The 18292-nt window shown below is 42.8% G+C and overlaps 1 protein-coding gene across 2 annotated transcripts in view; it reads left to right on the top strand.

Moving 5' to 3' along the window:
- The window catches only part of prkcaa (protein kinase C, alpha, a), a 522844-nt gene that overhangs the window by 36021 nt on the left and 468531 nt on the right, over positions 1-18292 (top strand). For both annotated transcript variants that reach the window (XM_061880341.1, XM_061880342.1), the window contains exon 2: positions 8092-8123. In XM_061880341.1, coding sequence (XP_061736325.1) covers positions 8092-8123 — 32 coding nt within the window. The remainder of the gene's footprint in view (positions 1-8091; positions 8124-18292) is intronic.

Consider the following 18292-nt stretch of genomic DNA (forward strand, 5'->3'; position numbering starts at 1 on the left):
CACATTCGAGGACCTGTTGGCATCTTCAGTTTAAAGGGGAACTCTTTGGAATTTTGCATATTTTTCACAAGCCTTATGTAAGACGAGAACACATGTTTTTTTTTTTTTAATGCATTCTAACTAGTAAAAAATGCAATCAAAAGTCAGATAACTATAAAGCCTATGGGTTACCTATAAAAACCACTAAACACATCCATTAAGGTTTTATGTACATGATGCAAGTATATATGTAACGTAGTAACAGGCACATTCATAATAACATGTAATATTTATGTATTATGCTCATTTTTATCTTACGGCGGCATATTAATTTCATAAATGTTTGCTTTTTCCTTCTAACAACGCTGATTTGTTGCATTTCAACTCTGCAGACAGACTTCATGATAGCCAACAGACATGATACAACATCACCTACTGTACAATGTCTGCTCTCACTAGGATGCAAACTGATACGATGTTGATACATTCCCGTTTGGACGAAAAATGCCTCATTGCACTTTGAATTGCCTTGTGTACGAATTGTGCTCTATAGATAAACATGCCTTGCCTTCCTCTCCTGAAAGGTTAGAAAAACAAAGTAAATAAAACCCGTGGCCTCCTACCGGTTGGACGTGCCCTAAACACCTCCCTAGGCAGGCGTCCGGGTGGCATCCTGACCAGATGCCCGAACCACCTCATCTGGCTCCTCTCCATGTGAAGGAGCAGCGGCTTTACTTTGAGTTCCTCCCGGATGGCAGAGCTTCTCACCCTATCTCTAAGGGAGAGACCTGGAAACTCATTTGGGCCGCTTGTACCCGTGATCTTATCCTTTCGGTCATGACCCAAAGCTCATGACCATAGGTGAGGATGGGAACGTAGATCGACCGGTAAATTGAGAGCTTTGCCTTCCGGCTCAGCTCCTTCTTCACCACAACGGATCGATACAACGTCCGCATTACTGAAGACGCCGCACCGATCCGCCTGTCGATCTCACGATCCACTCTTCCCTCACTCGTGAACAAGACTCCTAGGTACTTGAACTCCTCCACTTGGGGCAGGGTCTCCTCCCCAACCCGGAGATGGCACTCCACCCTTTTCCGGGCGAGAACCATGGACTCGGACTTGGAGGTGCTGATTCTCATTCCGGTCGCTTCACACTCGGCTGTACTGGAGAGGAGGCTACGCTGGATAGTCGAACCTCGGATTCGGGAGGAACAGTGTGGTTTTCGTCCTGGTCGTGGAACTGTGGACCAGCTCTATACTCTCGGCAGGGTTCTTGAGGGTGCATGGGAGTTTGCCCAACCAGTCTACATGTGCTTTGTGGACTTGGAGAAGGCATTCGACCGTGTCCCTCGGGAAGTCCTGTGGGGAGTGCTCAGAGAGTATGGGGTATCGGACTGTCTTATTGTGGCGGTCCGCTCCCTGTATGATCAGTGCCAGAACTTGGTCCGCATTGCCGGCAGTAAGTCGAACACATTTCCAGTGAGGGTTGCCCTTTGTCACCGATTCTGTTCATAACTTTTATGGACAGAATTTCTAGGCGCAGTCAAGGCGTTGAGGGGTTCCGGTTTGGTGGCCGCAGGACTAGGTCTCTGCTTTTTGTAGATGATGTGGTCCTGATGGCTTCATCTGACCGGGATCTTCAGCTCTCACTGGATCGGTTCGCAGCCGAGTGTGAAGCGACCGGAATGAGAATCAGCACCTCCAAGTCCGAGTCCATGGTTCTCGCCCGGAAAAGGGTGGAATGCCATCTCCGGGTTGGGGAGGAGACCCTGCCCCAAGTGCAGGAGTTCAAGTACCTAGGAGTCTTGTTCACGAGTGAGGGAAGAGTGGATCGTGAGATCGACAGGCGGATCGGTGCGGCGTCTTCAGTAATGCGGACGTTGTACCGATCCGTTGTGGTGAAGAAGGAGCTGAGCCGGAAGGCAAAGCTCTCAATTTACCGGTCGATCTACGTTCTCATCCTCACCTATGGTCATGAGCTTTGGGTCATGACCGAAAGGATAAGATCACGGGTACAAGCGGCCCAAATGAGTTTCCAGGTCTCTCCCTTAGAGATAGGGTGAGAAGCTCTGTCATCCGGGAGGAACTCAAAGTAAAGCCGCTGCTCCTCCACATGGAGAGGAGCCAGATGAGGTGGTTCGGGCATCTGGTCAGGATGCCACCCGAACGCCTCCCTAGGGAGGTGTTTAGGGCACGTCTATCCGGTAGGAGGCCACGGGGAAGACCCAGGACACGTTGGGAAGACTATGTCTCCCGGCTGGCCTGGGAACGCCTCGGGATCCCCCGGGAAGAGCTAGACAAAGTGGCTGGGGAGAGGGAAGTCTGGGTTTCCCTGCTTAGGCTGCTGCCCCCGCGACCCGACCTCGGATAAGCGGAAGATGATGGATGGATGGATGGAGCATGGGTGTCAAAAGTGTGCCCCGGAGGCCATTTGCGGCACACACCTAATGTTTTAAAGGCCGGTGGCACATTCTAAAAATACCATTAAAATAAACAAAAACATAAACAAAAGTGAAATAAAAAAGCTTAAAGGCTAAATGTAATTTAGAAAAAGTTGCAACGTTGTCTAATTAACAAAACTGTCAATGCTCAAAACATAATATTGAATCAAAATCAATGTTATTTTGAATTATCGACCTATCCAAGTTTCCGATTACTTCACATCAAAATATTTTTGGTAGAAGATTTAGCAAATTTGTTAAAAAAATAATCAAAAAATGTATATTTTGTTTTTTTCCTCCTGTACCGAAAATGAACCGAACCGTGAAAATGAACCGAACCGTGACCTCTGAACCGAGGTACCTACCGAACCGAAATTTTTCTGTACTGTTACACCCCTACAAAATAAACACGTAAAGCTCACTTTATTAAGTTATTCCTCATCCACGAATCCTTCTTCTTCAGTGTCCGAATGAAACATGCCACAAGAGGTCTGGCAACTCCGGTAATCAGCCGTCTACCTTATTTTCCTTCGTAGAAGAAGAAGCGGGCGGTGCATGCTGGGATATATGACTGCGGTAGGCGTGCCGAGTTTGCACTTGCTAGGTTTGTGTTCACAGTCATCCACTGTTTTATGTGCTAGTAGGACCTCAGGCCCTCCACTACCTGTGCTTTATGACCCTGACAGTTTTACGGCATGACATGTGGTCCATGCCGCTCTTCGGTCAATGCTAGGGAGAGCTAAACATGTCCAGGGTTACATTCTATAACTTGTTAGAAGGCCCATTGTTATGAACATAAGGCGTTCGGGTCCACTTTCGGGCTTGGGAGAGCCTAACGAACATGACGTCATGGAGTTAAGCTAATGTTTGCTCAGACTTATTCGCGAGTCTGGCGGGATTAGCTCTCTCCTGCAAGTTTGAACTAGTCGTCCAACTTGTGTGTCTGGATCTCCGACTTTAGTAACCGTAGAAGTACCTGACACAAGAAGCTCTTCTTGTTCTAGACCAGGGGTGTCAAACTCAAATACAGAGTGGGCCAACATTTAAAACTGAACGAAGCCGCGGGCCGAGGTTGAACAAATTAATCCTTTAATAAAGACCCAAACAAATTTTGCATTGAATATTGAGCAAGCAAGGCTTATATAACTTTATAATGACATGCAAAATCGAGTTTTAAATAATAATAATTTAAAAATATCAATGATATATCAAATAAAATAAAAATACAAATTTAATGCCTCTTTTCGGCGGCGGGTTTGAGTTGGGGCGGGGTTTGGTGTATAATGTAGCGTCTCTGAAGAGTTAGTGATGCAAGGGGTTCTGGGTAATTGTTCGGTTGTGTTTATGTTGTGTTACAGTGCGGATGTTTTCCCGAAATGTGTTTGTCATTCTTGTTTGCTGTGGGTTCACAGTGTGGCGTATATTTGTAACCGTGTTAAAGTTGTTCATACGGCCATCCTCAGTGTGACCTGTATGGCTGTTGACCAAGTATGCCTTGCATACACTTGTGTGTGTGTATGAGCCGCATATGGTGGCCATGTACTGCTCGCCTGTGTATCGGCTGGGGACATCTCTGCGCTGCTGATCCGCCTCCGCTTGGGATGGTTTCCTGCTGGCTCCGCTGTGAACGGGACTCTCGCTGCTGTGTTGGATCCGCTTTGGACTGGACTCTCGCGACTGTGTTGGATCCATTGTGGATTGAACTTTCACAGTATCATGTTAGACCCGCTCGACATCCATTGCTTTCCTCCTCTCTAAGGTTCTCATAGTCATTATTGTCACCGATGTCCCACTGGGTGTGAGTTTTCCTTGCCCTTATGTGGGCCTACCGAGGATGTTGTAGTGGTTTGTGCAGCCCTTTGAGACACTAGTGATTTAGGGCTATATAAGTAAACATTGATTGATTGATTGATTGTTTGCTGTGGGTTCGCAGTGTGGCGTATATTTGTAACACTGTTAAAGTTGTTCATACGGCCACCCTCAGTGTGACCTGTATGGCTGTTGACCAAGTATGCCTTGCATACACTTGTGTGTGTGTATGAGCCGCATATGGTGGCCATGTACTGCTCGCCTGTGTATCGGCTGGGGACATCTCTGCGCTGCTGATCCGCCTCCGCTTGGGATGGTTTCCTGCTGGCTCCGCTGTGAACGGGACTCTCGCTGCTGTGTTGGATCCGCTTTGGACTGGACTCTGGCGACTGTGTTGGATCCATTATGGATTGAACTTTCACAGTATCATGTTAGACCCGCTCGACATCCATTGCTTTCCTCCTCTCCAAGGTTCTCATAGTCATCATTGTCACCGACGTCCCACTGGGTGTGAGTTTTCCTTGCCCTTATGTGGGCCTACCGAGGATGTCGTAGTGGTTTGTGCAGCCCTTTGAGACACTAGTGATTTAGGGCTATATAAGTAAACATTGATTGATTGATTGATATATTATGTGAGTGGGCCGGCACGCTGTTTGTATGAAGAAAAAGCGGACGTGGCGATGTGTAGAGAACGCCAAGGGCAGGGCTTTTACGACCTGCCCCCAATATTATTGTCCGGTTGGAAATCTGGAGAAATTTGGGAGGGGCACTGAACTTCGGGAGTCTCCTGGGAAAACCGGGAGGGTTGACGAGTATGAGTATTAGTGGTGGATGCGGTGTTACAGCGGCGGGCCAGCTCTAATGTTAATTTGATATTGCCTAAAGGGCCAAATGAAATTACACGGCCCGCGGGCCAGAGTTTGACACCCATGTTCTAGACTAAATGCATACCGTGTCATGTGGGAATTCTGTACATCCCTTAGGTATGGGTGATATGGCCTAAAATCTACACAATATTGCCAAAAGTATTTACCCACCCATCCAAAAATGAGAATCAGGTGTCCTAATCACTTGGCCCAGGTGTATAAAATCAAGCACTTAGGCATGGAGACTGTTTCTACAAACATGTGTGAAAGAATGGGCCGCTCTCAGTGATTTCCAGCGTGGAACTGTCATAGGATGCCACCTGTGCAACAAATCCAATCCGGAAATTTCCTTGCTCCTAAATATTCCAAAGTCTACTTTACAATTAGAAAAGTGAAGAATTTGGGAACAACAGCAACTCAGCCCCGAAGTGGTAGGGCACGGAAACTGACTAAAGCGCATAGTGCAGAGACTTCTTGCACAGTCAATTGCTACATAGTTCCAAACTGCATGTGACCTTCTAATTAGCCCACATACAGTACGCAGAGAGCTTCATGGAATGGGTTTCCATGGCCGAGCAGCTCCACCTAAGCCATATATCACCAACTCCAATGCGAAGCTTGGGATGCGGTGGTGTAAAGCACGTCGCCACTGGACTCTAGAGCAGTGGAGACGCCTTCTCTGGAGTGATGAATCACGCTTTTCCATCTGGCAATCTGATGGACGAGTCTGGGTTTGGAGGTTGCCAGGAGAACACTACATTTCGGACTGCATTGTGCCGAAACTCAAGACAGCCATGGCATTATGTTCTTTACAAGTGTATGTAAACTTTTGATCACAACTGTATATCATTAAACAGTTTTCAGCCATATCGCCCAGCCCAGCGGTCGGCAACCCAAAATGATGAAAGAGCCATATTGGACCAAAAATACAAAAACAAATCTGTCTAAGGCCGCAAAAAATTAAAAGCCTTCTATAAGTGATATAGTGAAGTCGACACATGATATAAGTGTGGATATTGGCCTACTATCAAAATGACTACATGTTGCTGACACAAATCTTCATTGACAGATATATTGAAATGTAAAATTTACTCTACACATTTTTATATCATTGGAGAATATTATTAAAACGCAGGCTTCTCAGAGGGTGAGATAACTCCTCTAAATTACTGGCTTAGAATGGCCAAAGGTTTTGATGTGTGTGTCCAACTTAAAGTAAACGGAAAGGTGTCTTCTTCTAACGGAATTATACCAATCTTTGCAAGTTGGGTTACGTTTGCTGTGGTCTGGAACAACACGGCGCACAAACAACTATCAGACATGCAGTCAATATTACATACAAATAATATGTCATTAGAAATGCAGAGGACATAAGGAAATTAAATTAACTCCAATATCTACTAGTGAGGCATAATGATGCAATATATACACACAGCTAGCCTAAATAGTATGTTAGCATTGATTAGCTTGCAGTCACTGACCAAATATTTGTGATAAGCACTCAACACAAGTCAATAATATCAACAAAGTATACAAAGTTTGGTGGACAAAATGAGACAAAGAATGAGTGGCATTAAATGTCTTTCTGTGGCATCGTTGAGGAATGTTATACATGTAAACCAGGGGTGCCCGTTACGTCGATCGCGAGTTACCAGTCGACCGCGGGGGGTGTGTCAGTCGATCTCCAGCCAGGCTTTGAAAAAAAATAGACCTAAAAATGAGTGATCATCAATCTTCACCAAGACGTCACTTAAATGACATTCACGGTACCGGAGGGTCTTGTGAGATGACACTGGCTGCTGCAAGATCATTATTATGAAAATATGACCGAGAGGAAGGCGAGAAACACTTTTTATTTCAACAGACTCTCGCGCCGTACCTTCCGTCAAAACTCTAAAGGCCGACTGCACATTTCCTATCTTCACAATAAAAGCCCTGCTTCATGCTGCCTGCGCTAACAAAATAAGAGTCTCGGAAAGCTGGCGTGCACAAGTGATGTGCACGCCAGCTTTCTGAGGGATCGCTTGTGCACGCCAGTTTTCCGAGACTCTGTATTTAGTTAGCGCAGGCAGCATGAAGCAGGGCTTTTATTGTGAAGATAGGGAATGTGCAGTCGGCCTTTAGAGTTTTGACGGAAGGGACGGCGTGAAAGTCTGTTGAAATAAAAAGTGTTTCTCGCCTTCCTCTGTCATTTTTTCATAATAATGAACTGGCAGCAGCCAGCGTCATCTCACAAGACCCTCGGGTGCCGTGAATGTCAATCAAGCAAGCTACGGAATTTGCCGCCAATGTTTTTCTTGTAAAGTGTATGGAAGCTGGATGAATTAGATGCCAAAAACCAACCACTTTCATGTGGTATTGTACAGAAAGGACAACTTTTTTTCTCCTCCATTTGAAAATGTGGGCGTTATCATCATTACTGTCTGATTCCAATCAATGCAAGTCATCAGAATCAGGTAATACACCAACTTATATTCTTGTCTTTGTGAAAGAAAGACATCTATATGTGTTACACATGCTTGTATTATCATTAAACACATTTAACTTGTTTACAAAAATGTCTCTTTCATAAATAAATAAATATAAATGATATATATAAATGAGGTAGATCCCCTCGAGTTGGTCAATTGAAAAGTAGCTCGCCTGCAGAAAAAGTGTGGGCACCCCTGATGTAAACAAACTACATGGACTGCCATAATTAGTAGGACAAAACAGCGCTCTCAGAGAATCATGTTTAATACAAACAGTGGGATTTCTAACTATTAGGGAGTTTTGTGTCACGCTGTCCAATGAAAACAAAAATATATTTTTTTCCCAATATTTTTCTGTTTTTATACATTTTTGAAAAAGCTCCAGGGCGTTAAAGAGCCGCAGGTTGCAGACCCCTGGCCTAGCCCTACTAAGGACTATTCCCCTGATTACAAATTAAAATCTTTCTGATGGTACTTGGAAGTGGTCAGATCATTTAATTCTGCTTTTGTTTGTGTCCACAGGGGCTTCGGAAAACAAGGATTCCAGTGCCAAGGTAAACCCGACACCTTTATTCAGAGAGGATGTGTTTTATATGTTAGCTCTCTGATCGATATCATGAACTGTGATTTTTTTTTTTGTAACACAAGACACCAGCAAGTGAAAATCTATATGGCCAGTGGTCTATCTGGTTAACATGTGGTCATGCTAGCAAATAACAACACAAATTGACACAACATACTGAAAACCTTCATATTGATGTATCAACAGGACTTGATTACACCCACGTCATGTTTTGCACGGAACAACAACCTAAATAGTGTCGTTTGTTGCTCCAATGTGGGAAGTGAAGAACATTTGTTTTTTTTCTGTGTTGTAATATGCCAAGTATTTGGCAGGAAGTTCCACAGTAACACACAATGCAATGCTGCTGTTTGACAAATTGGGCCACAAAAAGTGACATTGAGGAAAAAAACATTTTGAAGTCGTTTCGCACTTTTTCTACAAACCCCGTTTCCATTTGAGTTGGGAAATTGTGTTAGAGGTAAATAAAAACAGAATACAATGATTTGCAAATCATTTTCAACCCATATTCAATTGAATGCGCTACAAAGACAAGATATTTGATGTTCAAACTCATAAACTTGTTTTTTTTTTGCAAATAATAATTAACTCAGAATTTCATGGCTGCAACACGTGCCAAAGTAGTTGGGAAAGGGCATGTTCACCACTGTGTTACATCACCTTTTCTTTTGACAACACTCAAAAAGCGTTTGAGGAAACTAATTGTTGAAGCTTTGAAAGTGGAATTCTTTCCCGTTCTTGTTTTATGTAGAGCTTCAGTCGTTCCGCAGTCCGGGGTCTCCGCTGTCGTATTTTACGCTTTATAATGGGCCAAACATTTTCGATGGGAAACAGGTCCGGACTGCAGAAGCCACGCTGTTGAAACAAGTGCTGAATGTGGCTTGGCATTGTCTTGCTGAAATAAGCAGGGGCGTCCATGAAAAAGACAGCACTTAGATGGCAACATATGTTGTTCCAAAACCTGTATGGACCTTTCAGCATTAATGGTGCCTTCACAGATGTGTAAGTTACCCATGCCTTGGGCACTAATGCACCCCCATACCATCACAGATGCTGGCTTTTGAACTTTGCGTCGATAGCAGTCCAGATGGTTCGCTTCCCCTTTGGTGCGGATGACACGATGTAGAATATTTCCAAAAACAATTTGTAATGTGGACTCGTCAGAACACTTTTCCACTGTGCATCAGTCCATCTTAGATGATCTCAGGCCCAGAGAAGTCGGCGGCGTTTCTGGATGTTGTTGATAAATGGCTTTCGCTTTGCATAGTAGAGCTTTAACTTGCACTTACAGATGTAGTGACGAACTGTATTTAGTGACAGTGGTTTTCTGAAGTGTTCCTGAGCCCATGTGGTGATATCCTTTAGACATTGATGTTGGTTTTTGATACAGTGCCGTCTGAGGGATCGAAGGTCACGGTCATTCAATGTTGGTTTCCGGCAATGCCGCTTACGTGGAGTGATTTCTACAGATTCTCTGAATCTTTGGATGATATTATGGACCGTAGATGTTGAAATCCCTAAATTTCTTGCAATGTCACTTTGAGAAAGGTTGTTCTTAAACTGTTTGACTATTTGCCCACACTGATGTGGACAAAGGGGTGTACCTCGCCCCATCCTTTCTTGGGAAAGACTGAGCATTTTTTGGGAAGTTATTTTTATACCCAATCATGGCACCCACCTGTTCCCAATTAGCCTGTTCTAAATAAGTGTTTGATGAGCATTCCTCAACTTTATCAGTATTTATTGCCACCTTTCCCAACTTCTTGGTCAGATGTTGCTGGCATCAAATTCTAAAGTTAATGATTATTTGCAAAAAACAAAAATGTTTATCAGTTTGAACATCAAATATGTTGTCTTTGTAGCATATTCAACTGAATATGGCTTGAAAATGTTTTGCAAATCATTGTATTCTGTTTATATTTACATCCAACACAATTTCCCAACTCATATGAAAACAGGGTTTGTAAATGCTTTCTCACCTAGAGTAAGACCTCCCATAATGTGATTCTTGCTAGAAGTGATGCATACTTTTTTATTACAATACATTTTAGCAGCGCTATGAGGAATTAGTGTTTTCTTCACTTGTGACATATTCAGGAGAACTGTGGGTTTGCATCTTCATTTGGGCACCTCTGTGTGTCGTTTCCATGTTTTCCTTGTGCATGTGTGGGTTTCCTCCAAATGGGGACGGCGTGACGCGGGTTGGGAGTGTGGCCCTGCCAGCAACTTGAGGGTTCCTGGTTCAATCCCCACAATAATGTCCGATTGGATGCTAAAAACATTACGACAGACCGCCTTCTACCAAGCTTGTCATGTCCGTTGTGTCTTTGAGCAAGACACTTCACCCTTGCTCCTGATGGGTCGGAGTTAGGGCCTTGCATGGCAGCTCCTGCCATCAGTGTGTGTGAATGTGGAAATAGTGTCAAAGTGCTTTGAGTACTTTGAAGGTAGAAAAGCGCGATACAAGTACAACCCATTTACTATTTAAATACCCCAGCTTCCTCCCACATCCTCAAATAATGCTTGTTCCTGTCAGGCTTGCCACTGACAGTTTTTTTGTGTTTTAGTTTTTCCTCTGTGTGTTTAGTATTTCCTGTCTTTAGTTCCTGTCAGCGGTCTTATTTTGTTAGTGGCCACACCTGGTGTCAATCAGCCCGATTCCTATTTGAACCTGCTTTGTTCCTCCAGTCAGTGCTGGATTATTGTATTGCATGTCGCTCTTGTCGTTGCTACTTGTCATTGCTACCTGTCGTGTCGTGTCAATGCAGCGTTGCGGTAAGCTATGTTTGATAGCGGTTTTTAGCTTACGGTCTTCAATCAATCAATCAATGTTTATTTATATAGCCCCAAATCACAAATGTCTCAAAGGACTGCACAAATCATTACGACTACAACATCCTCGGAAGAAGAACCCACAAAAGGGCAAGGAAAACTCACACCCAGTGGGCAGGGAGAATTCACATCCAGTGGGACGCCAGTGACAATGCTGACTATGAGAAACCTTGGAGAGGACCTCAGATGTGGGCAACCCCCCCCCTCTAGGGGACCAAAAGCAATGGATGTCGAGCGGGTCTAACATGATGCTGTGAAAGTTCAATCCATAGTGGCTCTAACACAGCCGCGAGAGTTCAGTTCAAAGCGGATCCAAGACAGCAGCGAGAGTCCCGTCCACAGGAGACCATCCCAAGCGGAGGCGGATCAGCAGCGTACAGATGTCCCCAATCGATACAGGCGAGCGGTCCATCCTGGGTCCCAACGAGCGGTCCATCCTGGGTCTCGACTCTGGACAGCCAGTACTTCATCCATGGTCATCGGACCGGACCCCCTCCACAAGGGAGGGGGGGACATAGGAGAAGTCTTTTGTTCCCTGCTTCCAGTTCGTTTTTTTATTACAAGTACAACTTATGTTTTCCTGCTAGGTACCTGCTAGCTTCCACGCTAGGCCTTTTTGTTTGTTATCCGCCCACGTGCGCGCTTTTTGTTTGTACCCTTTGTTTGTTTTTGTCTTAGTGTTTTAAATGAAATCACGTTTTCTCCCTCCATGCCTGCCTCCATCTCGGCATCTTGGGGTTCGTCAACAACAAGCTTTGACAGTTAGACTCATAAGAGATGTTAAATTGTCCAAATAGGTGAGGATGCTCGTTTGTTTATGTGTCCTATGATTGGCTGGTGGACAGTCCAGGGTGTACCCCGCTTCTCACCCAGGTTTAGCTGGGTTGGGCTTTAGCTTACCCTTTGTCCCTAATATTGAGGATTTTATGGAAAATCTGGGCAGCCAGTTATTGTTTATTCATGATTGGATGTGTTTGTTATGTAATTTCTTTCAAAAAGCAGTTTATATGAATAATTAAAATCCTAACATATAGAAGACTTTCCTGCTCTTAATTAGAATTTGTAAATATCTGACCACAGCTATGGATTTGCTTTATTGCTGATTATAAAACCCCTGTCTGTATAAGAACAGATACAACATTAAGGTAGTTCAATATACGTACAGCTTACTTGTTATTGTTACTAATGGAAACAACAAAACAGTTAGTTGTGAATTAGCCTGACCAGGTCTGCTCAAATTTTCACCAGACTTTCAGGTCGCAATCAAGAGATAAAGGCTACGTTCACACTGATGCCCAATTCGGATTTTTTTGTCAAATCCGATCTTTTTAGTGGCTGTTTACATTACAAAATAAAAGTGGTTTCCAATGTGAACGCAATCTGACCCGTATGCGAACATGACGTCACTGCAGAGTTTACAGAAGTACTGTCGCATTTGTGGCAATTTCCAGTATTGTTTGCAATCAAAGTCAATATTTTCTGAATAATTATTGCTCTTTGATGCTCTGGTCGGATGAATGAAGCGTTCACATCGAGGACGCTTTGCATATATATCCGATTTATTTTCACATACAACAAAAGGCTTTGGTCGGACATGAAATATCCGATACAGGCTGCATATGGGCAAGAAAAAAATCGGAGTCTACCTGCAATGCGTACAAGTTGAAGGAGTCTCACTTGGAAAGTTCTGAACCTCTGTTTTGATTCCATTGTCAAGCTGAGTAATGCTCCCCAAAGAAACGTGCTGGATGTTTGCAAAATATTTATTTTATCAAGATAACTAATGCCCCACCTCATCATAATTTTTTTAAAAAGAAATAAGTGACTAATCAGTGTGCAGGTCCTTTTATTGCTCCTTTTTAATCATGAAAGTTTCATTTTCCATTGCATAGATGCCAACCCTCCCAATAAGGCCGACATCATATAAAGATAATTTCAAGGCAATCCAAGTACGGTATGATTATCACGTTATCACATAACCCTATCCCTCAGTAACGGGAAGATATTGAGATATTGGTATCGAGTATTCGGCCACTGTAACATACACTTGAACTGCAGAGCTCGTCATTGATGTGACTCGACGAGGCAAAATTTATTGGCTGCTTGTGAAGCTTGCGAACTTGGAAAAATCCACAAATAAGCCACAACTTTGAATAAAGCTCAGGGCTCAAAGTTTGGGGAAAAAAAGCGGCTTATATACCGGAAATCACAGCAATCTATTTTTTTATCGTTCGAAAAAGCTGTAAATCTTACATCCTCCACTAAAAGTCCAAATAGAAGTAAGGCAAATTATTCATACCATCCAATATTTCCCCTCCTTTGGACACTTTAAAGCAGGAGTGTCAAACTCAAATACAGATGGGCCAACATTTTAAACGGAACAAAGGTTGAACCAATGAACCTTTTAATAGGGACCCAAACAAGTTTTGCATTAAATATTGAACAAGCAAGGCTTGTATAACTTTAGTGACATGCAAAATCTAGTTTCAAATAATAATAATAATAATAAAAAAAATATCAATGGCATGTCAAATACAATTTTAATAAAAATTGTATGCCTTTTTTTCCATTTCCAATCTTCTGAGGTAAATATAATTTTTTTTCCGTAGGCTAATAATACATTTGAAAATAAAACAACAATGAATGAACCAAACATTCAAGCCTTGAAGTAGCAAGAGAAAATGCATGACTAAAACGTTAATTATTGGTCAGTTTGCCGGAAGTTTACTGGAAGAGTTAGTGCTGCAAGGGGTTCTGGGTATTTATTCTGTTGTGTTACGGTGCGGATGTTCACCCGAAATGTGTTTGTCATTCTTGTTTGGTGTGGGTTCACAGTGTGACGCATTTTTGTAACAGTGCTAAAGTTGTTTATACGGCCAACCCTCAGTGTGACCTGTATGGCTGTTGACAAAGTCAAAGTCAATATTTTCTGAATAATTATGACTCTTATTGCTCTTTGATGCTCTGGTCGGATGAATGAAGCGTTCACATCGAGGACGCTTTGCATATATATCTGATTTATTTTCACATACGAAAAAAGGCTTGGGTCGGACATGAAAAATCCGATACAGGCTGCATATGGGCAAGAAAAAAATCGGAGTCTACCTGCAATGCGTACAAGTTGAAGGAGTCTCACTTGGAAAGTTCTGAACCTCTGTTTTGATTCCATTGTCAAGCTGAGTAATGCTCCCCAAAGAAACGTGCTGGATGTTTGCAAAATATTTATTTTATCAAGATAACTAATGCCCCACCTCATCATCATTTTCTTTAAAGAAATAAGCGACTAATCAGTGTGCAGGTCCTTTTATTGCTCCTTTTTAATCATGAAAGTTTCATTTTCCATTGCATAGATGCCAACCCTCCCAATAAGGCCGACATCATATAAAGATAATTTCAAGGCAATCCAAGTACGGTATGATTATCACGTTATCACATAACCCTATCCCTCAGTAACGGGAAGATATTGAGATATTGGTATCGAGTATTCGGCCACTGTAACATACACTTGAACTACAGAGCTCGTCATTGATCTGATTCGACGAGGCAAAATTTATTTGGCTGCTTGTGAAGCTTGCGAACTTGGAAAAATCCACAAATAAGCCACAACTTTGAATAAAGCTCAGGGCTCAAAGTTTGGGGAAAAAAAGCGGCTTATATACCGGAAATCACAGCAATCTATTTTTTTATCGTTTGAAAAAGCTGTAAATCTTACATCCTCCACTAAAAGTCCAAATAGAAGTAAGGCAAATTATTCATACCATCCAATATTTCCCCTCCTTTGGACACTTTAAAGCAGGAGTGTCAAACTCAAATGCAGAGTGGGCCAACATTTTAAACGGAACAAAGGTTGAACCAATGAACCTTTTAATAGGGACCCAAACAAGTTTTGCATTAAATATTGAACAAGCAAGGCTTGTATAACTTTAGTGACATGCAAAATCCAGTTTCAAATAATAATAATAATAATAATAAAAAATATCAATGGCATATCAAATACAATTTTAATAAAAATTGTATGCCTTTTTTCCATTTGCAATCTTCTGAGGTAAATATCAATTTTTTTCCATAGGCTAATAATACATTTGAAAATAAAACAACAATGAATGGACCAAACATTCAAGCCTTGAAGTAGCAAGAGAAAATGCATGAATAAAACGTTAATTATTGGTCAGTTTGCTGGAAGTTTCCCGGAAGAGTTATTGCTGCAAGGGGTTCTGGGTATTTGTTCTGTTGTGTTACGGTGCGGATGTTCACCCGAAATGTGTTTGTCATTCTTGTTTGGTGTGGGTTCACAGTGTGACACATTTTTGTAACAGTGCTAAAGTTGTTTATACGGCCAACCCTCAGTGTGACCTGTATGGCTGTTGACAAAGTATGCCTTGCATTCACTTGTGCGTGTGTGTGTGTGTGTGTGTGTGTGTGTGTAAAAGCCACAAATATTATGTGACACGCTGTTAGTATGGAGGAAAAGCAGACGTGACGACAGGTTGTAGAGAACGCTAAAGGCAGTGCCTTAAATAGATGTCCAGGTGGAAATCGGTAGAAATTCGGGAGAATAGTTGCCCCGGGAGATTTTCGGGAGGGGCACTGAACTTCGGGAGTCTACCGGGAAAATTAGGAGGGTTGGCAAGTATGAGTATTAGCGGTGTTACAGCCTCAAGGGCCAAATTAAATTACATGGCGGGCCAGAGTTTGACACCCATGCTTTGAAGAGATTGCAGTTGAAAACGTGCTCACTTAAATGCATTAAAAAACCGTTTTGCATACCGTTGTATATAAAAAAATGTGTCATTTACATTTTGCTAACACTGAATGGCAATCACAACACTCCCACTCATCCCAACGTTATCATCACCAGCATTTGTTGCCGCGTTCTTTGACGGGAGATAAGATTGCATGTTGTCACAGTCCACACGTAGCAGGCGTGACCAGGTGCAAAAGCACGTGCGGTTGTGAGTGCTTTGCTCCCGAACACAAAGCTCGTCTCTTGTTTGGACCTAAAGATAAACACCCTGCAAGTCATTGGATCCTAACGATTAGCAGCTTTACTCCTGCGGGTGTGAGCAAGAGTGTGAGACATTCCGTGGTCTCCCTTCACTGCATCAATCTAATAAACGGGTAGACTTCATGGAGTCTGCGGGAGGGAAAAGTTCACACTGGTGTGGTGTCGGCGATGCCGTGCGATCTGCTGTGACTGCCAACAACCCACCTGTTGGTAGTCAGGTGCAAGTGCCACCCGAAATGACTCAGTCTAAGGCAGGGGTGCCCACACTTTTTCTGCAGGCGAGCTACTTTTCAATTGACCAACTCGAGGGGATCTACCTCATTTATATATATCATTTATATTTATTTATTTATGAAAGATACATTTTTGTAAACAAGTTAAATGTGTTTAATGATAATACAAGCATGTGTAACACATATAGATGTCTTTCTTTCACAAAGACAAGAATATAAGTTGGTGTATTACCTGATTCTGATGACTTGCATTGATTGGAATCAGACAGTAATGATGATAACGCCCACATTTTCAAATGGAGGAGAAAAAAAGTTGTCCTTTCTGTACAATACCACATGAAAGTGGTTGCTTTTTGGCATCTAATTCATCCAGCTTCCATACACTTTACAAGAAAAACATTGGCGGCAAATTCCGTAGCTTGCTTGATTGACATTCACGGCACCCGAGGGTCTTGTGAGATGACGCTGGCTGCTGCCAGTTCATTATTATGAAAAAATGACGGAGAGGAAGGCGAGAAACACTTTTTATTTCAACAGACTTTCGCGCCGTCCCTTCCGTCAAAACTCGAAAGGCCGACTGCACATTTCCTATCTTCACAATAAAAGCCCTGCTTCATGCTGCCTGAGCGAACAAAATAAGAGTCTCTTGTGCACGCCAGCTTTCTGAGGGATCGCTTGTGCACGCCAGTTTTCCGAGACTCTGTATTTAGTTAGCGCAGGCAGCATGAAGCAGGGCTTTTATTGTGAAGATAGGAAATGTGCAGTCGGCCTTTAGAGTTTTGACGGAAGGTACGGCGCGAGAGTCTGTTGAAATAAAAAGTGTTTCTCGCCTTCCTCTCGGTCATATTTTCATAATAATGATCTTGCAGCAGCCAGCGTCATCTCACAAGACCCTCCGGTACCGTGAATGTCATTTAAGTGACGTCTTGGTGAAGATTGATGATCACTCATTTTTAGGTCTATTTTTTTAAAAGCCTGGCTGGAGATGGACTGACACACCCCCCGCGGTCGACTGGTAGCTCGCGATCGACATAATGGGCACCCCTGGTCTAAGGTGTTGATAGCACACGCTTTTGCAATGCGTGACGTCAGCCGGTCTGCTTTTATCGAGCATTGATTACAATACCATATTTTTCGGATTATAAATTGCAGTTTTTTTTCATAGTTTGGCCAGGGGTGCGACATATACTCCGGAGCGACTTATGTGTGAAATTATTAACACATTACCGTAAAATATTAAATAATATTATTTATCTAATTCGCGGAACAGACGAAGAAAATGTCAGCAATCGTCACACACATGTAAGCCAATAAGAATTCGGCGGGGGAGGGTAATGGCAGAAGTGAATTAGTGAATTATATTTCTATAGCGCTTTCCTCTAGTGACTCAAAGCGCTTTTACATAGTGAAACCCAATATATAAGTTACAATTAAACCAGTGTGGGTGGCACTGGGAGCAGGTGGGTAAAGTGTCTTGCCCAAGGACACAACGGCATTGACTAGAATGGTAGCGGGAATCGAACCTGCAACCCTCAAGTTGCTGGCACGGCCGCTCTACCAACCGAGCTAAACCGCCCAAGTTCCATGACCCACAAGTCCATTGTGGGTCATGGGATGCTAACTGCTATATGCTACTGCCGTAGCTATTAAAATGGATCATTTCAACGTTGGCGGTAACTTATAAAAACTGAGAAGGGCTGAACAAAAATGGCACCGAAAAGGAAGAGGAAGCAGCGCATACCTTTGGAGGTGGCAGAGTTGTTTAGAAGCGACATCATGGGATTTATCGATTAGGAGTGACAGATGGTTTGGTAAAGGTATAACATGTTCTATATGTTATATTTATTTGAATGACTATTACCATAATATGTTAGGTTAACATAGCAGGCACCTTCTCTGTTGGTTATTTATGCCTCATATAACGTACACTTATTCAGCCTGTTGTTCACTATTCTTTATTTATTTTAAATTGCCTTTCAAATGTCTATTCTTGGTGTTGGATTTTATCAAATAAATTTCCCCCAAAAATGCGACTTATACTCCAGTGTGGCGTATATATGTTTTTTTCCT

Source organism: Nerophis ophidion, linkage group LG20 (genome assembly GCF_033978795.1).
Source record: "Nerophis ophidion isolate RoL-2023_Sa linkage group LG20, RoL_Noph_v1.0, whole genome shotgun sequence".
Lineage (NCBI taxonomy): Eukaryota > Metazoa > Chordata > Actinopteri > Syngnathiformes > Syngnathidae > Nerophis > Nerophis ophidion.